The sequence below is a fragment of the Arvicanthis niloticus genome, chromosome 8 (genome assembly GCF_011762505.2).
Source record: "Arvicanthis niloticus isolate mArvNil1 chromosome 8, mArvNil1.pat.X, whole genome shotgun sequence".
NCBI classification, from domain to species: domain Eukaryota; kingdom Metazoa; phylum Chordata; class Mammalia; order Rodentia; family Muridae; genus Arvicanthis; species Arvicanthis niloticus.
In genome coordinates, this window is record NC_047665.1 from 73,120,823 (window position 1) to 73,143,436 (window position 22,614).

The 22,614-nt window shown below is 48.6% G+C and overlaps 1 protein-coding gene across 3 annotated transcripts in view; it reads left to right on the plus strand.

Moving 5' to 3' along the window:
* The window catches only part of Jcad (junctional cadherin 5 associated), a 40,232-nt gene that overhangs the window by 11,883 nt on the left and 5,735 nt on the right, over window positions 1–22,614 (plus strand). The window contains exons 2-3 of one of the 3 annotated variants that reach the window (XM_034510099.2): window positions 1,284–1,617; window positions 18,775–22,460. In XM_034510099.2, coding sequence (XP_034365990.1) covers window positions 1,340–1,617; window positions 18,775–22,460 — 3,964 coding nt within the window. In that variant the 5' untranslated portion in view covers window positions 1,284–1,339. Of the gene's footprint in view, window positions 1–1,264; window positions 1,678–18,774; window positions 22,461–22,614 lie in introns of those variants that run through there. The other 2 variants (XM_076939610.1, XM_076939611.1) reach the window with 2 other exon arrangements.

A 22,614-nucleotide genomic window follows, 5' to 3' on the forward strand; every position in this document is an offset into this window, starting at 1 on the left:
AATCTCTCTTTGCTATGTATGTGAATGGTCCATTTGGTGACTCCCCCCAAACCATCAAGTGGTGCCAGGAATGGTGGCAAAAATTTTTCCATGAGGATACTAATTTTCAAAACTTTTCAGCCTTCAAAGACTAGACGGACACCATGGACAGTTGTAGACCTACAAAGTGTGATCATCCCCAGGCTGGCCACAGAGATGGCTCTGCTTGTGTGTTCTAATGGGTGACATGTATTCAGTGGTCAGTAGAACAGTGCAGAGACCCCGGGAGAGTTCCCACTGGCAGAATATGAGGTATCTTTCTCACATTTGCATGCTGGCCAGCATGCATTTCTTGGCCATTGTTTCTGTGGCCGCAGAGACTCTTTTTTTTCTCCACCAGTGAAGTGGCTGGGGACAGAGTTCCCCAAGCCATGGTGCCCAGGCGAGGTCTATACCCAGTCTTGGTGACTGGCAGCCCCACCTGCTCTGATCTCACTGGATCTCTTCCTTCCCCCCTTTTTGGTCTTCTTGCCTCTAGTTCAGTGGCTCTCAACCCATGGATTGTGACCCTTTTGGGGGGTTGAATAGCCCTTTCACAGGGGCCTCCTAAGACCATCAGAAAACAGATATTTACATTATAATCCATAGCACTAGCAAAATTATAGTTATGAAATAGCGACAAAAATAATTGCATGTTTGGGGAATCTACAATGTGAGGATCTGTAGTAATGAGTCTCACTCAGTGTTGGGAAGTCTGAGAACCACTGGTCTAGTCATTAACATAGGGTAAGCCTTTCAATATGCTGGTCTCCAGGCCAAATTTGTCTGTGGCCACCCTTGAATGAGAGATGGAAAACTATACAAAACCATTTGGAAAAGATTTGAGCACAAGTTTTAAATGGACCCAAGCTGGTCTGGTAGCACATGCCTATGATTCCAGTGCTTGCAAACTGGAGGCAGGAGGATTCTACATTCTCAGTGTGAGCCTAAGCACCACGTGAGGACATCCCGTCTTTTTCAAACAAGATCTAGATATCTATCCTGGGCAAGCCTTGAGCACCTCCTGCCTTTGCCTCCAGAGCACTAAAAGACTGGCACCAGAGAGTAAGACCTGCAGGTGTGGCAGCACTGTTTGCTGAACAGTGTTGCACCCTGCTGGCCTCTTCTGGAAGGACCTGGATGCTGGTATTGGGCGGTACAGCAAGTAGATCGGCACCTTTTCCACGTGGATGCTGGGGAGGGTGGGTGTCCACTGGTACAGGGAAGGGTCTATTCATAAGTGCAGCTTTTTGTTGTCTTTTCAGTGATGGGTGCTACCACCATGATGGTCCAAGCCCATGAGGTTTGATGACACTACACCATGTATAGTGTGGAAGATCTTCTGATTTCTCATGGATACAAACCAGCCCGAGATGCCACAGCACCACGTGAGGACAAATCAGAGCGATGCAAATCAACAAGAACAGAACCCCGAGCTGGCCAAGGCCTATTGAATGGGTACAGGGATGGCCCTACAGCTCATGCTCACAGTAGGACATCCCTGGGGACAGGACACGTGAGCAACTCTGAAAACCGCAGCAGCAAGCCAAGAGGCCACAGAGAGCACCGAAGCGCTTCTTCTAGAACTCCTGAGGCGGGGTAAGCTTCACGTTGGGCCAGCATTTTCTTTTGACTTGGGAGTTTGTCGTTGGGTTCTATGTAAGTAAATCAACTCTTCCTGTTTGATTGGGTTGGGAGAGAGAAAAAGAGGTCAAAGATGGGAATGAATTTTGCTTGGGCTGTATTTGGGGTCTGAGTTCTGGTGGTAGTCAGCATAGAGCTGGGTAGCAGACCTGCACGCCCTGTAAACAGTTCCCACCTAGGTTAGCACAGTATCTCTTGGCTCTGATTTTCTTCTCCTGTAAAGTGCTGGACCACAGAGGAGCATCCTGGAGCTCTGACGAGCTCATCCGTGCCCATCCGACATGCGAGTAGTATGTAGACATACTTCAGTAGTATGTAGAGTTGAGAAAGTTGGAAAGGAACACTGCTCCCTCTGTTCACATGTTCACATGTGGCTTTTGACCTATCTTGCCTTTGTACCTGCGTTGTCCCTGTGTGGGTGTCCCATCTGAACACAGCTATACCTGTGTAGGGGGGTAGGGGGCTCATTATAAAAGAAAGGGTGGGTAGGTTGGCAGGAGAATGCTGGTGAGAACAGGATTTTCAGCCACCATGCAAAGGGGTCCTGAAACTTTCCCAAGCAGTTTCAGTTCAGGCAAAGCAATGCCACCCCTTCACCAAACTGTGCTTATCTTGGGGCAGTAGAAGTATATAGAACGCAGAGTTCTGGGTGTGCAGTGTACTGTGGGGCTAGCTGTGACCAGCCAGAGGGGACAGAGTGACAGGAGAAGCCAGGGTCCAAAGAAATAAACATGGTATTGGGTTAAATGAATGAGCAAGACCTAGCCTTCTGTGGTCACAGGTCACTTTTGCAGAGAAAGCCTTTTCCTAGTGGGGCCCCAGCTTCCAGACAGCAATAGAAGGGGCTTTGTTTGCAGAGTATTCAATTCCTTGAACGTTGGGCAGCACAGAAGCATGCAGGGTTCTTCCTGCCTTGTGTAGTAAAGGCAGGCTTACTTTACATTAACCACTGGGGCAAGCTCAGGAGCGACTCCGTGCTGGAAGGTTAGGAAGGGCCTTCTCAACCTTGCTCTTCAAAAGTCACACCTTTGTGGGCTACTTCTTGGGATTGTCAGCCGTGTTCCTCTGGAAACCTCACTGGGGGTTTCTAGAGGGGAGTTCTTACCGGCAGTTGGTTACGAGAACTTCACTGCCAGGCAAGCCTGGGCTTGATTTTCTCCTGTCTCCTTTTCTTTCTGCTTTAGTGCTGCATCTGTCTTTCCGCTTGGATCACAAGGCACCAAGGCTGACCTGGACTCCTGTTTCTTCCATGTTTCCTACAGAGTCTGAATTGCACACACAGTGCTTTTTCGAGTTAGCCAACCCTATAGAGCCCTGGACGCAGGGCTTTCTATTCCTTGTGTAGGAGCCAACTCCTGAGCCCATCAGATACCCCTTCCTAGCCCTGTGAGAACAGGCAGTCTCATGTAAGCAGCCTCTCTGTGTCATGAGTGAAGTGATTGAATGGCAGGCTGTATGTCACACTGACGTGTTTTCATGTGGACCACAAAGACACTTCTGTGTGTTTCTGAAATTTACTGATTAACCCAGAAAGTAAACAATGGCTCTTGGATAGAAAGGGTACTTTACAGAGTAGAAGGAGAAAATGCATCTGTGTGTGCAGAAATCCTTGCCCGTTCAGGGATTCCTGGATGACCTGGAAAGGCACTTCTTCCCTTGGTAGCCAAGTGATGCTTGAAAGTCAGAAGTGGGCACAGAGGGAACTGTTTCCCCACCAGGGAGATTTTGCTTTGGGAGGAAGTGAGTGGGTACCAGGAGTGAACAACTCACAGTTCCACCTAAAGATAGAACCAAGCATACCGAGACACTTGCGAATCCTGCATCTGAGTGACTAAATGATGCTCCTCCAGCTCCCAGGTGTTGGCCCCTTTACAAGTGCACCTGTGGTCTTGTAGCTGGTCCTGTCCCAACAGTGGCCTCTGCTGGGCTGGTCTCCAGGCCTGCCGGCATGTGGGGCTCAGGATGTCCAACTCCAAGCTATGAGGAGACTGGGCAAATCACAAGGCTCCTCTAGTGACTCTCCCTCTGCCTAAGGTCTGACCTACAGTTATCCCCACATGTTGAGTTAGGCCCTCAGCACCTGGCTACTGCTCTCAGAAAGGTGGAGGCCAGGGCACATGGAAGCCCCGAGTGAGCGCAGAGACCAGCCTGTTTTATTCTGCAAGCTTGTAGAGACACAGGCAGGGAGCAATGTTGTTTCATAGAGGAAGAGTAGGAGACCCAGAGAGTGTTGGTGGCTTGTCAGGGCTACTCTGGGTGGCACTGGAGGGAACCTACAAGCTAGGTATCTGTGGCTGCCACCCTGCATCAGTGAAGGTCCTGGTCACACTTCCAGTGTGAGAGACCTCAGCCTGTGAGCTCTTCCTACAGCTGCCAAATGCTGGACTGTCTTCACCTCATGTCCTCTGCCCTCTTGCAAAGGCTTGGATGCATCCCTTCGTGTCAGTAGGCACTGAAGGGAGCACGCTAACACGTCTATTAGATAATGTACACATTCCTGCTCTTCTGTGGACATTGTTCAGTTACATATCAATGCAAGGAAGAGTTGCCTACAGCCTGGCACGCAACTGAAACATAGGCCAAGGGCTTCTTTAGACGTAATTAGCAAACATGCAAGGTACTTGTTTCCTAACCTTGAAGACATTGCCCAGAGCTTGCACCACTAATAGATCAAGTGATACTGAGCAGTTAAGAGGAATGATTAACAGTTTTGGGAAACAGAGGTGAAGGAATGTGTGAACTTGCTAAAAAGCTTTTATGCTCAAGTGGCAAAGATGGGGCCAAGAGTCACTTCACACATGTGCACAGTTTATCCAAATTAGTGGCTAAAGAGAACTTCCTTTCTGAAACTATATGTCTGGGACTCTGCTTCTATGGCTGGAAAGCACAGAAAATAAACTCTAAGCCCCAACTGTGTGACCACTCCCCAGGGCCCAGCCTGGCTCTCTTGCCATGATGACACCCCTGGCTTCACAATGTCCCCTGCAGCTGCCTCCCTGCCTGACCAGCCTGCCTTTCAGGCTGCCAGGGCCCTGGCTTTGCTCCATCACAGCTGATTCCCCACCTACTCTCCAGGCTCTCCTGTTGTCCAGCAGGGGACCCTTGCCTTCTCAGCACCACTTCTGTAGGTCTGCCCCTTTTCTCTGGTAATTGCTCTGTCCCTGAACTCTCTAGCATGTCCTCTCGGCCTCTGGGATTGCCTTGTCCTGAAGGCCGATACCTTATCTCCTGTATCCGCAACCCTACAGCTGGCACTTCCACTTCATAAATATTCATTCTGATGTCCAGGAATTTGTGGAAGTACTAAGTATTTCAGCATGTCAGGCTCATCTGAGACAGGTGAGGGTCTTGCCTGCATTAAGGCTGACGGGCTTAGGTTACATGGTAAGAAAGAAGAGGAGGGTTGGCCTTCCAGCTAGACAGCTGAAGTGGTCACCAACCTCTCCCCTTCGGCTTGAGGAAGGGTGAATTTTGTATCACAGTCCAGAGAGCACAGTGTACATCGTGGTGGGACTGGCATGGAGTTGAGAGGTTGGTCCATTGGCACTGAGAGCTTTTGGAACAGCTTGTTCACATCCTGTTGGATAGAGCACAGAGTGATTGGGCCAGAGCCTGAGATACGAATAACCTTCAAGATCCCCCAGCAATCTGGTCTGCTAGCCTATACCTCATAAGGTTATACAACCTTACTGAAGGAATTATTCACCCTGTCGCTCCTTGTAGATAGCCTTGGCCTTTGGTTTTGTGTAATCCCTTTGCTGGGCAGCCCCTTCCACATGTGGACACTGACTATGCCCCAGAAACAGGTTCTAGGTTTCTCTTCCATGATGGGTGTCCTAATATGCTTTCCGTTACTGTGATACAACACCATGACAAAGAACAGCCTCGGGAGAAAAGGGTTTATTGCATCTTACATCATCAAAGGGAGTCAGGACAGAGACCACAGAGGAGAACTGCTTCCTGGTCTACTCCCAATCCCGTATTCAGCTACATTTTTATATAGTCCAGGCCCGCCTCTCCAAGGCTCAGGGGCAGCACAGCCCACACTGGACTAGGCCTTCTACATCAATCAACAATTTTTAAAAAAAGCCACACAAACATACCCACAGGGCAATCTGTTGGAGGCAATTTGAGGTGCCTTCTTCCCAGGTGACCCTAGGTTTGTGTCAAGTGGAGAGCTGATGCTGTCTATGACATGGTTTAACAGCAGAACCCTGCTGCATTCCATCTGTATCTCTTTAAATTTTTGAGAAAATAGTGTCTGATGTTGGACAGCAGTAAGTGCTTCAGGGTACATCGCCTGCAGCAGCCCATCAGCCACGGAGGCTCTAGCTCCCCACAGTGGGCTGTGACGAGGACAGCTTGCAGGCCGTGAGATACTGAGCATATGGCCCAGTTGTGCTCTGAACATGGAATGTCTTTTGGTAGGCTCATGTGTTTGAGCACCTTATCTCTACGTGTGACACTGCCACGGGAGGCTGTGGGACTTTTAAGAGGTGGGGTCACGTGGAGGGAGGGAGTCACCTCATGCCCCTGCTACCCCACAGTGAACTATGAGCCGAGAGATCTTTTGGCTTCATAGTTGCTTTTTGTCAGACATTCTGTCCAAGTGGTGAGAAGATAAGGCAGACAGCGCAGACGCCTACGCTCTGACCACTCTGCACAAGCCTGTTTCGTAAACCCAAGACCTGCCATTTCCCCTGATGATGTAAGATGCAATAACCTCTCTCAAAGAGCTATCATGGACCCTCATATCATCAACTGGAGTCAGGGCAGAGGCCCATGAAGAACCCGGAGACAGAACTAAGGCAAAGACCAGAGGAGAACTGATTACTGGCTTACTCCCAAGCCCATATTCAGCTGTTTTTTATATAGCCCAGGCCCACTTCTCCAAGGGCCACACTGAGCTAGGCCTTCTTACATCAGTCAACAATCCAAAAAAAAAAAAAGCCACACAAACATGCCCACAGGGCAATCTGATGGAAGCAATTCCTCAGTTGAGGTGCCCTCTTCCCAGGCACCGCTGAAAGTCACTTAAACAGAATGGAAAAACCCACAGGCCACATTCCAAGCTTGCTTGCCAGTACCCTTATGAGTGATCACACACACTCAGGAGCACATATGTGTGGGCGGGCACACATGCAAGCATAACATTCATGAGCACACAAGCATGAGAACCCAGGAGTGTGGCGCGCGCACACACACACACACAAGAACACATGCACAGTCCACACTCATCAGCACATACATGTGTGAGCACACCCATGCATTTGTGCACACACAGAGAGCACACAGCAAGATGGGTGGAACACCGTGGACGAAGCTGCATGCTTCCAGTGAGGTCAATCCTTAGCTCCTATTAAAATATGTGAAAGCTGTTATCAGTCTTCACGGGTTTCCTTAATGTGTTTCCTGTGGAATAGTGTAATCAGAGGAAGCTGGAAGCTGTAAATAACTTAGTGCAGAGGTTTGAATCTGAACGTCACACTGTAATAGGCTCTGCTCTGCTTCACCCAGGGAATTCTGTGTTCGTTCTCTCTCTCTCTCTCTCTCTCTCTCTCTCTCTCTCTCTCTCTCTCTCTCTCTCTCTCTCTCTCTCTGTGTGTGTGTGTGTGTGTGTGTGTGTGTGTGTGTGTGTGTCTGTCTCTCTCTCAGTTACTGTGAGGCTAACTTGTGATTACCCAGCAACAGCTGTGTGACTAATTAGAGACTGAGCAACTGAGGAAACCTCTGATGCGGTGGCCCCAGGCTCACATCCTGGGTGGTTATACCAGGTGGATAAACATCCATTCTCATTGGTGCTACTGGGTTTGGTAAACAGTTCTTTTTTTTTTTTTTTTTTCAGCTTCTCTCAAATCATACCCTACTTCTAATGGTTATCTTTAAACGGAGTGAGTAAATGCTTAAATTTAACACCAGTTTCTGTGTCTCTCTCTTTCCGAAGTCCTAAGCCCACACACTTTATCTTTTGGGTTGGCTTCATTTTCTCAGCACAGGGTGCTGTATGTCGGCCTTCTCCCAGGGGCAATGCTGAGCTAGCATGCTCTTAGGCTAGCAGAGCCCCAGGCCTCTTGTGCCCTCTCCTCTAAGGCACTTGTTCTTTTTTTTTTTTTCTGGGAAAGCATCTGTGTCCCCAGTAGCTCCTGCTCACAGTGCCACATTTTCTTTGGCTGCAGAGTTTACTCAGCGGGGATGGGGTGTGGTGAAGGTGGGGGTTGTTAAGTCCTTGGATCAGTGTCTTGTAGAAACATAGTGGCAAGGAAGGACTTCCAGAGACCTTCCTGTGCTTTGGCAGCCATTTCACCAAGGGGCTTGGTCCATGTCCGTGAGGACGATTGTCTTTAGCTAGAGACCTGGCTGAGACTGAGAGGTAGGAAATGCCACTGGACAGTCTGGGCAGGAGACGGTGGGGGGTGCATGGACTAAGCAAGAGCTGAGTAGCTCTCTGTGCACCGTTGCTCTGCCCTCAGGAGGACTGTACTAAATTCTTTAGGAGAATCAAAGGAAACCCAGGTGTCATGCAGCTCAGCAGTGGTCATAGGTAGCTTTGAGGGTAACCTAGAGTCATTACAGTCCTAAGATCTCTGTGTGATCCTCTCTTGCACTTCTTCTGTTCTCTGTGAGCTGTGAGCTCCGCTGCTAAAGGACGGGGGTTGGAGAGAGGGAATGGCCGCCCACACAGTGGCTGAGTGATCGAAGACTTGGAGGCCAGGAAGCTAGTTGATGTGGGGTGGAAGTGAGAAGCTAGAAGCCAGAGTGCTCTTTCACGTCCTCAGTGGCCCGGAGTACGCCATACTGGTCAAGAAAGTTTGACTTGGTAAAGTTATTAATTCCTGTTAGAGGAAGTGGGATGCTCTGGAATAGTCTGCCTTACCTGTTGCATTTACATGAGAGCAGTTGGGTGGACGTCTGCCCTTCCTGTTTTGTTTTAATAAACCAAACACTGGTTTGCTCTGCATTGTCCGGTGGAAAATGGGTGTAGCTTCTTCCTTAGCAACCAGCTGTGCTGGGCAGGGCCACATCTTGCTAGGACACTCAACTGGATCATCGGTTCCTGCTATTGTCAAGGCCTATGGATTACAACCTAGAAAAAGAAAATGTGTACTAAAATAGCCACCGCCTCCTGATGGGCATTCTGATTTCCCCTCCCCTCTGTGCTTGCTTGTGCCTCTTTCCCCTAGGATGGACGAAAGGGTGGTGACATTATTTGTCCACCAAAAATTTATTATAATTGGGATAGTAATAGCTAAAACAATATTCTCTGTTAGGTACTACATGAAACATTTTGCATTATTTCACCCGATCTCGATCTCCCACTCTGAGCTCCCAGAGGAAGAATTGTCACTGTCCCCCATATAGAGGGAGGCGCAGAGGTCGGAACGTTAAGGATTTAGCAGGTGTGCACAGTTAGAAAGTTGTGATTCTGACACTTAAAACCCATGCCATCCTTTGTAAGCCAGGGCAGAAGGTTCACACTCCTGGCATCTGAGCACCTTCCTAAAGTCAGAAAGGAGCCAGTAAATATTACTTTGGGTGCCCAGATGTGAAAGGCCACATCCTAAGAGGGAACAGAATTTTCCATGAGTCCCTGCTGGTGTGGCCCTCTCTCCCTGAAAAGATGCCCCAAGGCTGGGTCTCCTGTGGGCTAGAGGTATCTCCTGATTGCTCTGCTGGGGCGTATCTGGAATTACTTCTCACCAAGACAAGAAGTGCCATGCCATTGGCATCTCTGTGGGCACAGGAGCCCCGGCACATGTCCTCATGGGATGACTGCTTCTGGAATAAGAAAATCCATAAAGCGTCTCCTTCCCTTTTACTCCACCAATATCAACATGCCCCTCCCATTTAATCCATAAGATAACCGGACTCCCTTAAATATCTGACATGGCTCAGAGGTGGGGCACATGTGGGACAGGCTCTCTTCTCTTAAGAACACTCTCAGGAAGTGTTTCTGCAAGATGACAGACCTGACACACACACCGAAGCCCACTCTGTGTGTCAGCTGCCAGCCCAGGTGACTACCTACCTGCTCTGCACACTGTTTTTCTTTTACTACCTCTCAGGCCTGTATTCCTACCCTTCCTACTGATTATCTTTTTACCTTAAAAAAAGCCTGTTTATTTATTTTGTGGTGGGGGGCATATCCTGGCATGTGAATGGAAGTCAGAGACAGCCTGCCAGTTCTGTCCATCCACCATGTGGGTCCCAGGAACTAACTCAGGCGGCCAGGCTCTGAGGTGTCTGTATCCGCATAGCCATCTCCCTCTCTCACGGTTGCTAACTTGATACTGCTCTACCAGGCAATGAGGTGATTCAGAAAAGGCTTGGCACTTACACGCGAGCAGTTGAAGACCACTGCTATGCTAGCTCAGTGTGGAAGAGACACCATGGCCGGGTAGCACCATGGCAGGGATGGCTTCCAAGTGCCTGTACTTTTCCTCTTCTGAGCTATTCTTGATGGAGCTAAGGCCTTGCACAGGATATTGCAGCCTGTGGTGTTGCTAACTGACTTCTAGGGCCTTTGTGCAGGTATTAGCAACAGGCCCTTCCCAAAGTTGCCATCACGAACTACTGAATGGACTCTCTGAGTTCATTGACTAAATCTCCCTCACTCCTCATTTAGATGTCTAGAATTAGCATCCTTTGGAAGTCCAAACACATACAGCTAACAACCAAAGAAAGACATTGGAGATGTCATTAGGCACATTCAGCACTCTGTGATGTTAGCCATTGTGAACATTATGAAAACCAGGCCTGGCAGTGTGGAGCCATTGGTAGCTTTTCTCATTAGAACAGTGCCCATGCAGCCTTCCAGGTACAATGGACAGCAGTGGGATAGTCTGTCAGTGTATGCAGCCACCTGATATTGTCTGTCCAACTAATTGTGTCTTGTGTTTGTTTGTTTTCAAGACAGGGTTTCTCTGTGTAGCCCTGGCTGTCCTGGAACTCACTCAAGACCAAGCTGGCCTTGAACTCAGAGATCTGAAGCTTGCCTCTGCCTCCTGTGTGCTGGGATTAAAGTCATGAGCCGCCACCACTACCACCAGGCCACCTGACTGATCTTTAATTCATGCTCGCCTCTGCGCCTCCTTTAGTCTAAGTGTTCTCCACATGTCCTGCTTCCTCTTTCCATTTGCTCTTCTGTGTTGGAGGGCCACTTGCTGTGTGGCATACTGACCATCTACAACATGCTGAAAAATAAAATAATAGGCTTCTGGGCCTGTATCAAATTCTGTAGGAGTAGATGGTGGACCCCACCACAAAAGCTTGCTGTGTGCCTAATGCTGGGGCTGGTAAATGTGAGCAGACTGAAGTGATGCCATGCCCTCTGCCACCCTAGGAGGAGCACGTGCTGATGCATATCATCTTTATGTTTAGCTTATCCATATAGCTGAAGATCTCTGACCCCTTAAGAAGGAGGAGGGTCACTTGAAGGAATAGGCTGGGGCTACAGCTATCCTGGTCCAGAACACACAGGTGATCTGTAACAGTAGGCTGTAGGATCCACCAGGCTACACTGGTGGAAACCAAGAAGCCTCCCCTGGACCAGGAGATGTATGTATGACTATGGGACCTCCCTTCCTGGCTTAGTTAAGGTTTTACTGCTGTGAGCAAACACCATGACCAAGGCAACTCTTGAAAGGACAACATTTATTTGGTGCTGGTTTACAGGTTCAGAGATTCGGTCCATTATCATCAAGGTGGGAGAAAGGCAGCATCCAGGCAGGCATGGTGCAGGAAAAGCTGAGAGTTCTCCATCTTCATCTGAAGGCTGCTAGCAGAATATTGACTTCCAGGCAGCTAGGACTAGGGTGTAAAAGCCCATTCCCACTGTGACACATGTACTCCAACAAGGTCACACCTCCAAATAGTTTAACTCCCTGGGCCACGCATATACAAACCATCACTCATCCCCACCCTGATCTCCACATGAACGGACAACTGGCTGGACCTGGGGTCACCCCGTGGTCAGGTTCAGGATGGTATTCATGGAACAAGGAGAGGAGACTGCAGTGCTCATGTTCCCCTTCGCACAGAGCACTCGGGTCTCTGCAAGGCAGCACTCCTCTGCTGAAGCTCACCTACATCCTGTGCCCAGATGGTCACAAGTCAGTCATAATGACCCTGGAATGCACTGAGACGATAATCCTATCAGAGAGCATGTGACAGCCATTAAAATCACTGCTTTCATTTTAAGTGACTTACCTTTTGTTATTAGCTTGTACGTGTGCATGTCTATGTGTATGTATGTGTGTGCCCATGTATGTGTATATGTATGCATGTGTGCATGCATGTGTGTGCATAGCTACATGTGTGCATGACTGTATGTATGTATGTATGTATGTATGTATGTTGGGGGCATTGTATGAGGGTGCAATATGTATGTAGATGCAGAAGCTAGACGTTGGCATCATGTGTCATCCTTGATTGATTTCCACGTTATATATGAGGCAGGTCTCTAACGCAAGCCCAGAGCTCCATGATTCTCTAGATAACTAGCTTGTCCTGTGGATCCCTTGTCTCTGCCTCCCTACTAGTGCCAACCTACAGGCAGGCTGCCACCCCCACCCTGCATTTATGTATGTAACCCTGGTCTTCATGAGTACTCAGCAAGTGCCTTAACCCAGATGGTCAACCATTTTCCTAGCTTTTAGACTGACTTTTGAAGAGAAGACAGGGTGCCCCAGCAAGGTGACGCAGTGGATGAACGGTAAAGGCACTTGCCACCAAGCCTGCTGACCTGGGTTTAATCCCAGGAACACACATGGGAGAGAGGAAAAATACCTAACTTCCACAAGTTGTCCTTTGATGTCCATACATGCGCTGTGACATGTACGTATCCACATATGTACACAGTCACACAGAATAAAGTGAAACTTTCTAAAGGTCAGGCTGGGGCTTTGCTCAGTGGTATTGTGCATATGTAAAACTGTAGGTTTCACCCTACACGCTGGACACAGCGGAGTGGAGATAAAGAGCCGGCTTTTCTCTGTTGAGGAGGAGTCGTGTGAGGAACGCAGACTCCTCCTAACTCTCCTCTTAATTACCTTGAAGAACCCGGGAGTAGGCCTGCCAATTTCCTTTAGACATGTTCTTTTTCAAATGTTTGTATTTCAAATATTTTCCAAGCAGTTTATCAGCGATAATGTTGGCTTCATCACTCTGGCCCATGATAATGTGGGGCTGTTAGAGAGGCTCTTTCTGCCTCCTCCCTGCCCCATCCTCTGGGAGCTTGGCATAGCCCTTCATATCTTCTCACCCGGCCTTTCAGTGTGTCTGTACGGAGGGTGTCTTCTGCTCACACTGACCTTCTCACCTTATCTCTCTCCCCTCCGGTATCAGTGTGCCCAGCAGGTTTATACAGAATCCATGGCAAACATTTCTGTGTTGAGTCTCTAGTTTCTTATTTTTTTTAAAAGAAAAGTTTGATCTCACCTTGATTTTTCCAAAGCATCACTGAACATCCTTGTAGCTTTGAAGCCATTTGAGGTAGCACTTCATTTGTGCACTACAGAGTAGTTGTCTTAAAGCTAGTAGAGAAGATGCACTCGGTGATTTGTCTGAAAGAGATAGTACAGAACATTCCCTGGGTGGGCTCTTCTGATGCCTGCCATGGCCTGGCTGAGGCTAGGTTCAAAGTAGACAGTTTCTAAATGATAGACTTTGGTGTGTGTGTGTGTGTGTGTGTGTGTGTGTGTGTGTGTGTGTGTAATAGAGGACAACTTTCAGGAGTTGGATTTCTATTTCCACCATGTGGTTTCTAAGATTCCAACTTAGGTCGTCAGGCTTGGCAGCAAGCATCATGACTTACTCAGTCCTGCCCTGCTCCCTGGGTTGTTGTTTTAAGGCAGGGTCTCACTATGTAGTCATATTTCAATCCTTCTCAATCCTTCTGCTTCAGCCTTCCAAGTACTGGGGTTCTAGGTGTGTACTGCTGTGTCCAGGAATGCTTCACTGTTGTCTGTGTCATGTGGACTGATACTTAAAATGGATTATTTGTGAGGCTGGGGGATGGCTGCACAGTTAGAGCACCTGTGACCTGTGTCTGTTTCTGGCAGCCACATTAAGCTAGCTCCAGGGGTCCAACACTCTCTTCTGTCCTGTGGACACCTATACCGATGTGACATGTACACATACAAACAAACAAAGGAATAATGATAATTATAAAAAGAAAATAGATTATTTTAAATATCCCAGAAGGACCTGGGTTTTCTGTAACTTGGGATTTGGGTGTATTATGCAAATAAATTTAACTCAGAATGCTTAGTGATTTTAATTAGTTTTGACAAAATGGGAATGATAACATTTTTTACACAAAGCAGGAAACTGACCACATCACATCACTAGGAAGTCACAGTCTATATCTTGCCCTGTTTATGTCATGTTTATCTGTCATCTGGTCATGGCCATGGCATGGGCATGCACAGGCAGTGCCTTGAGGTCTCAGCCTCTCTCTAAGCACAAGGCATGCTCACCACAAACCCAGAACCACACTGTGGCTTCCTCCACAAAGTCAAGTACCGTAGAACATGGTGAGACCACTGAGGAGTGAGAATGGTAGGAGATAAAACCCCCCTCCCTATCAGGACCCTCAGAGGGCAGAAAGCTGTGTCTCCTGCAAGCTTACAGTCACGCATGTCTTTGTTCCACTCCATCCCAGCTCAGTCTGGCTGTTGCAAGGAGTGTCATACTGCACTGTTGAGGATGTTCTACAGCAGTCTGCCGCCCTCCAGCCAGTATCACCGACATGTTTGTTGATATGTCCTGCAGGTTCCTCGGGGTAGAACTGCAGCTCCTAGAACTACCCAGCTGGCTCAGTGGCACGGGTGGGGGGTTATTCAAGGAGATCACTAGCAATAGCATCCAAAGGGATGAGTCCTTGTAGAACCCAAGCCAAGCAGAACTCTGCCGAGCTAGTGTGGAGAACATGATTTGGAAAGGAGCTGAAAGATTGACAGCCTAAACTAAGCAGCAAAGGCAGAAGCATGTGGGCCTCACAGTAAAACACCCTTGACCTCCAAAAATGGCCAAGCCCTGCAGACAGTAGCTGCTTTGTCAGTTATTTGGACACTGACTCTGCTCTTTGAGACAGATAAGTAACTCCCAAGGAAGACTAGTAACATACAGCTTTACCAAAACTCCCTGCATAGCAGCTATGTTCTGCCCAGTCCATTCCCAGACCTTTATGTGCTCATATGCTGTAGTCAGCAGGACTATGGCTTTTGGGTCCCTCCCAGGGCCTCATGGTCTTCACTCTGCTATCCCTCCAAGACTAATGGTGGGAGAACACGTGACTGGGGGGATGGGGCATTACCAGTCATCAGAACAACGTAAACTAAATAATGAAAAGTTAATTTCACTTATCTCATGAGGAAAAAATATTATAAGTAGAGCCGAAACAGTTCTGCAAGCCCATCTGTGCTCCACATACCTGGTGGGACTATAAATTGGGATGGCTTATCTAGGGTGGATTTGACAGCACCTCCCATGGTCTTTCCTCTTGTAAGAATTTATTCTCAACAAGCTGAGGCTTACTTATTACTTACATCGAGGGTTAGTAGAAGAAGTGTTCCTCAAGGCGTGTTAGAACAGAATTCACATGAATGGTTGACACTGGTCAGATCTTGTGTATATTACTGGCTTACCATTTATCCATCACAATTGAATGCTGGAGGGAATTTATCTTAAATAGAAGAAATAAAATGCAGTGGCCATAGACTCGGTGGTGTATGCCTGCAGTCCCAGCTCTTGGGAGGAAGACACATAAGGATCAGAAATTCAAGGCCAGCCTGTATTGCTTGAGACCTTGCATCAACAAATTAATAATCAAAACAAAATATAGCAAAAACTCTAATAATGACTAAAAGTAGAATACAGGAGTGAATTGATTGGACTTTCTGCTTTCTTTTCTCTGGTGAATTTCTTTCCCAGATTTTTACAAATGTTATAATTTGGGAATGCTAATTCATCTTTCTGTGTCTTGGTTTTCTTACCTACCAAAGAGGAGAATTAGGGGTGTTGGTAAAGTTTAAATGAGGTAACTTATTTGGCACACTTATCACTGTGCGTTACACAGTGTGACTGTCTGATAAATGTTAGTGTTAAGTTACTTCTGTGCCTCAGATTCCTCCTATGATGGAGGAATGATGGCCATTCTTCCCTGAAGCCTAGGTGGGTGTGTGGGAGCACATGGTGAACATGGCAAGCAGCCACCAAAGAACAAGTGCCACCTGCTGCTTGATCCCCATGGCCTAGGAAGCAGTACAGGATGACATTCCTGGACAACCCCAGGCCCTCCCACAGCCTCTGGGATGATGGCTAATGGTGTCTGGGTTTGGTTCTTGTACATGTTCAGCAAGGAATATATTTTATTTTGTTATTTATGTTTTAAAAAACAATGATATTAGAGTGTGAACATTCTTCTGTTTGGCTGATCAGAACAGCTGACTTTCCTGGGTGTCTTGCAGGGAGTGGCTTTTCTGTGCGGCCTAGGCCTGGTCTTTTTGTGGGGAGCATCTGAATACCTGTGCTCAACACTGCGGTGCTACCCATTGCTCTCTTCAATTGCTTTAAAACTGCAGCCTGGAGTTATTTGGGAAGATTTGAAATATAACGATGTTCGACTCCTCCCTAGACCAGTCAAATCCACACATCTGAAAGTGGGCCCTGGGCATTGGTAATTTTGGATTTGGGGGTGTTTGTTTGTTTCTATGTACATGTTGGGGGGCTGAGTGTATGTATGTACACCACATGAAGGTACTCGCAAAGGCCAGAAAAGGGCCTATGGACCTGGAGTTATAGACAGTTGTAAGCTACCACATGGATGCTGGGAATTGAACTTGATTGAGGTCCTCTCCAAGAGCAACAAGTGCTCTTGACCACAGACACATCTCTCTAGCCCCCACTGGTAGTTTTTTTTTTTAAAGACTTCAAAAGAAAGTCGTCACATGCAATGAAAACTCCTCACTTCCTCATTTAGAAGTATTATCTGAGAGTAAGAATCTCCTGGGAAGGGGGTGGAGGTGGCTCAGCAGTTAAAGCATTTGCCCTGCGAGCTTGAGAAATAAGAGTTCAGATCCCTAGCACAAGGAAATGCCATGAGGCTGTCTGTAGTGGATTGCTCGGAATTCAGCCTTCAAAGGCTGAGAGTAGGGATACCCGGACCTAGCTGGCTGGCAAGACGAGCCAGGCCTGCAAGTTCTGGGCTTGCTTGGGAGACCCTGCCTGGAGGAACATGGGGGTGGGGGGAGCAATAGAGAATTCCCAACATCAACCTTAACCCCCATATACATACATGCACATACACACTCTCGTGCGTGTGGGTGCATATACACACACAGGAGTTCACACAACCACATGAGTTTATACACACACACACACACACACATGTTCACACACACTGCACATGTGTGTGTACACACACACAAGAGTTCACACACCCACATGAGTTCACACATGCACACACACACACAAAGTGGAAAAAGGAAAAACATTCCCCTAATGTATTAGTTAAACATGTAGATGCCTGGGTCTAAATCAGATCTACCAAGTCTGAGCTTTCACAAGGAGAGCCTTGATAATCTGCATACAGACTTGTGCCATTCAAAGGTGGACTGTATTCTCAGAGACATGTTGCTATGTATTTATTTTGGCATTGTACAGATAGTAGAGGAGGCCAAGAAGTCAGATGATACAAAATGCAGAGGCTCCCCCCAGCATATTGAAGCCAACCAGAACTACCCTTTAATAATAAAATAAATAAATATTCTCACTTCTTATCATGTGCCATGTCTACATAGTTGTACCTGCTGTGCCTTTATATGACTCGGGCAGTAAATACTGTCCGCTGACATTAGCATCGCCACACACAAGTTGCACCATAGTGTCAGTATAGCTGTAACAGCATTGTGGGGCTTCCTACTCTATTGTCATCTTTCAAGGTCGCGGTCAACATGTACAGTATGTCATTGACCACAACATGGTTGTTCAGTGGGGCATGACTGTTTGACACACCTGTGTGGTGATTCTCACTAGCAGAGAAAGCCTGCAGGCGCTGGTGCCCAGTCACCCCAAGGTCCCATATTCTAACACATCGAAGACACTCCTGGGCATTAGGATTTTAAAATCCCCTAGATTCAGATGTGTGGTCTCCAGCAATGTAAGTTCCCAAGGCTTGCAGTAGCATCTCCCTGTGGGAATATAACCCATGTATAATATGGTACCCTATCCAGTTGCACTGAGCATGCCTCCCAGCAGCGTGCCTCATAGGTGTCCCACCCTTGGTGATTCTGGCCTGTGTGGTGATGCAGTGCTTTGAAGATCAGACTCTCTGAGATTGCTCAGTTGGTCTGGGCCATGCCTGGCCTGTGGTCTAGGACTGTTGGGGAGAATATTCCTCCTCCAGGGTGCTCCCTTAACTCAGGTGTTTTGAAGCTATGAGATTTGTGTCCTCTCTATTATAGCCCGTATCCCTGGTGTTCTGTGGAACCTGCTGCTGTCACTTGGCTCTTGATGACAATACACAGGCTGTCTTCCAACCATGATTGGTGAAACTTGTTTGGTTGGTTGGTTTTTTGTTTGTTTTTTTTAGTTGGCAAAGTCCTGCAATTGGGGACTGTCTTAGTCACTGTTTTATTGCTGTGAAGAAACACAGTGACTCTAATAAAAAAAAAAAAAAAAAAAAAGCATTTCATTGGGGCTAGCTTACAGTTTCAGTGGTTTAGTCCATTATCATTATGGTGGGGAGCACGCCAGCAGGGTGGCACTGGAGCAGTAGCATGAAACTACATCCTGATCCAATGACAAAGAGACAGAGAGAGACAGAGACAGGCAGACAGCCTCTGGGCCAGTCATAGGCTTTTGAAACCTCAAGGGCCATTCTAGTGACCCACTCTCTTACACAAGGCTCTAAATCCTTTTAATCCTTTCAAATAATGCCACTCCCTGGTGCTAAGCATTCAATTATAAGAGCCTCTGGGGGCCATTCTTATTCAGATCACCACAGGAACCAGTTTTTCAAAGGTGGCAACCCAAGTTTGAGCTTGAGCACCAATCACTGAAGCAGATGAAGGTGTACATGTCTTATCTAACATCTGCCTCTCTGTTTTGCAGGTTTTTAAATCAACCCTCCTTAGCATGGTCCTCTCAGCCCCAACGTGGTAGAGACGACATCTATTGGAGCCGAGGAAGGCAGGAGGGCAGTGGCTCCCTGTGTCCCAGGGATCGGAAAGAACTGGAGAGCAGAGGAATGGCTCAGACTCACAGCCTGCCCATCCATGTGAGAGAGAGTCCGTGGGAAGTTGCAGGAAGAACAGAGCATGTGATAAAGAACGCCGTTTGGGAAGAAGAGCTGAGGATGCCGACTCCCACTAAGGGAGAAGACGTGAGCTTGGGAAGCTGGAAGCAGCCGAGGAAGTTAGGGAGGCAGGCGTCTGATGGTGATGGACAGAAAAGGTCCCAGGAAAGGTTTGAGGATCTGTACCAATTTGTTCATGGAGAGCCCATGCTGGCATCTCAGACCAGAAAGAAAGCCCAGTCATTGCCCCGAGCTCTTTCTCCTAAGGGCCTGAATTTCACAGAAATCCCTGTTCCACTATATGATGGTCACATATCAGGTATACCCAAAGCGCCATCATACCCTCCCAGCTGCCCACCACCTTTGGAACCTACAAGGAACCTTGAGAAGGCTGGTCCCTCGGGCCCTTTTCCCAGGCCTAAGTTTGGGAAGCCCCTTAAGACTCTGTGTTATGGCTCTCACTCACAGCCCAGGGGAGAAGGTGGATTTCAGGACCACCAGCACAGGGAGCCACGTGGCTCCTACCCAACAAGAAGTAAGGATCCCAGCCATGAGTTAGGTATGCTGGATACTGGCTTGGAGCCCCCAGTGTATGTGCCCCCACCTTCATACAGATCACCCCCTCAGCACATTCCAAACCCCTACCTTGAAGATCCTGTGCCCAGGCACGTGAGCAGTGGCCAGAGTCAGCAGCAGCAACTACCTGAGAAACCTGAGGCCAGCTGTCCACTTCCTTCCGGCTCCCTTGCAGCTAGGGATCTCTATGATGCAATGCCTGGCTCTCCTCCTCAAGGTCTTCCTCCACACCCCTATCCTCTGGCCACCCATGGGAGTTCTATCCAGTACATTCCATTTGATGATCCACGGATCCGACATATCAAACTAGCTCAGCCCCCAGAATTCTATGAAGAGGCAAAGCTTGATGGCACATCCTATAACTCCAGTTTCATCACTACCCAGGAACCAGCTCTTGGGAAAAGACAGTATGATGATGCCCTTTCAGCACCACGGGGCTCAACACCCCCACCAGTAAGTGAGCGGGGCTCAGCCTTTGCCCACTCCAGCCCCCAGTGGCTGCAGGGCCAGCTCTCCATGGGCATTGAACCTGGAGGCTTCCCTAGCCAAACAGAGCATCATGTCATGAGAGGATTAACAACTGATATGAGAGACAGCAGGGCAGAAAGCTATGCCTCTTCCCCACAGCCACCGAGTGAAGGTACCTGCAAAACCTACACTAAGCTCAGGAAGTTTGAAACTGGGATACAGAGCAAGAAAAATTCAAAGAAGAAAAGTAATGCAACCATATTTTGTTTGGTCTCTGTCCCAGTTAAATCTGAGTCACTTGGGCCAGATACAGATACAAACAACAATGACTTAAAGCTGGGAGCTGATACGACCCATGGGCTGTGTCAGGGTCCTGCCCTGGAGGAGCAGAGTCTGCTGAGCATGTCTTCCTCCGACCTGGAGCTGCAAGCCCTCATGGGAAGCACAGCTTGGAGAAGAGCATCCCCAAGGCACGGTCTGGGGGAGTCAGAAGACAGCCGAACTGATGACCCCAGAATCCTCCACCTTATCAGACCCAAAGAGCTCCAGGCTTCTGGCTCATGGCCAGGACACCAATACAGAGATCAGCAGACCCAAACCAGTTTCCCTGAAGACTCCAAAAGCTCACAGCCCCTCCCTGCCACAAAGCCAGGAGAGGCTAGCAAAGCAGCACCGACCCCAATGTGCCCAGATACCACTGCCTCTGAAGTACAGCTGCATGCGGCCTTAGCATCCAGTGACCCAAATCAGAAGCCCAGTGGACCTCACCTTCGAGGGCAAATGTCCCTCAGCCCATCTCAAAACAGTGCTTTCTCAAGGACGTCCTCAGCCATAAACCAGGCATCTATGCCCAAAGGGGCCTCTGACCAGCTCCCAAGTGCCAGCCCTGTTCCCAAGCCAGAGGTGGTGAAGGGGGAGTCCACAACAGGCCAGTGCAATAGCACACAACTCTTTGGTCAGTTTCTCTTGAAACCAGTTAGCCGGCGGCCCTGGGATCTGATAAGTCAGTTAGAAAGTTTTAACAAGGAGCTTCAGGAAGAGGAAGAAAGCCATGGTGCTAGTAGTGGGGGCAGTAGTGACAACAGTGAGGCCGAACAGCCAGAGGACAGTGCTGACTCCAGAGCCAAGAGCTGGGGCCACCAGGAAACTAGAACAGAACAGTGGCTTGCAGGGCTGCCACTGGAGGATGCAGCGTCCCCAGAAGGAAGACTTAATGAGTCACAGAACTGGAGTGAGGAACCAAAACCTGGCCACCCATGTGCCCATCCACAGTCCTCAGGCCCATCACAGGAGGAAGACAGCAGAGGTGTTCCAGCCCAACAGGCAGATGGGAGCCTGACTGCAGAGCAGAAAAGCCAGGAGGTTTTGAATGGGACCTGTGAGGGGGATATTAGCCCAAGGCCTGTGAGCAGGATTGCACCGGTTGACACAAAAGCAGCCCCTTTCTTCTGTCTGACAGAACCGAGAGGAAGTCAAGAACTCACCAAAGTCAGCAGTGCTTTAGGGTCTGTGCAGCTCGGCAGAGAGACTCCCACAAAGGTGGACAGTGATGGGGACACAGAAGTCCTACCCTGTGTCCTGCCCTTTGCTGACAAATATGGAGGCCTCTCAACACCAGACTTTCGGTCTTTAGAGCTCACACTAGGACAAGAGCAGAGAGCCTATAAATCAGAGTATCTGGGCTTAGAGAACACCATGGAAGTCCTTCCAAGTGAGTCTCTGCAGGAAAGGGCAGAGAGGATTCTGGGCATCGAGGTGGCTGTGGAGTCCCTTCTGCCAGGTGCCAGGAGAACAGAACAGAGCCAGCTCCCTGAGCCTGATGCAAGTACCTGCGGCCCAAGGTCCTCCAGAGAGGACTCCTTGTCCAGCCTGGCGCCTACAGGGGCCCCCATGGTGGCCACTGATGCCTTCTATGGCAGGAGGAAGTGTGGCTGGACTGAGAGCCCCCTTTTTGTAGGAGAAAGAGCCCCCCAGGCTTCTGTATGCTCAGATGTGGAGGGGTTCCCTGCAAGCCAGGCCCCCAGTCCTGAGCCTGAGAAAAACGAGGAGGAGGCGAAACCACCCTTCAAGTCCACTCTGTTCCATTTCATGGAGAAGTCCACACATGTGGTGGGCCCTGAAAAGAGGCTCAGAAACCCTTCCAAAGTGATCGAGAGCTTACAAGAAAAACTAGTATCACCTCCAAAGAGGGCAGACTCAGTTCGCTTGATAAGAATGAGGGAGGTAAACTCCTTGTCTCAGATGAGAGGTCTGAGCTCCAAAAGTGCAGACTCCATGGAGGAGCCCGACCCTTTAAAGGGCACCAAGAGTCCAGCCTGGCTCTCAGAAGGCCTTACTTCCCCGAGTGGTAAAGACCAGGCCTGGCAAGCGGGGCATCTGCCCTCTGTCTCTCAAAACGAGAACGGACACCCTGAAGTTCCAAGAGAGAAGATGTCAGACCACGACTTGTGGTGTGCAGGTAAGGAGTTGGGCTGGAGGGCAGGTGTTTGGTGTTAGTTTGGAGTCATGTGATCATCAGAAGCAGGACTAGTTGGTGGGTATCCTCAATGCTGGCAACAGTTTCATGGAATGATCCTCCATGAAGGCATGGTGGTATGCACTTCTATAGATTG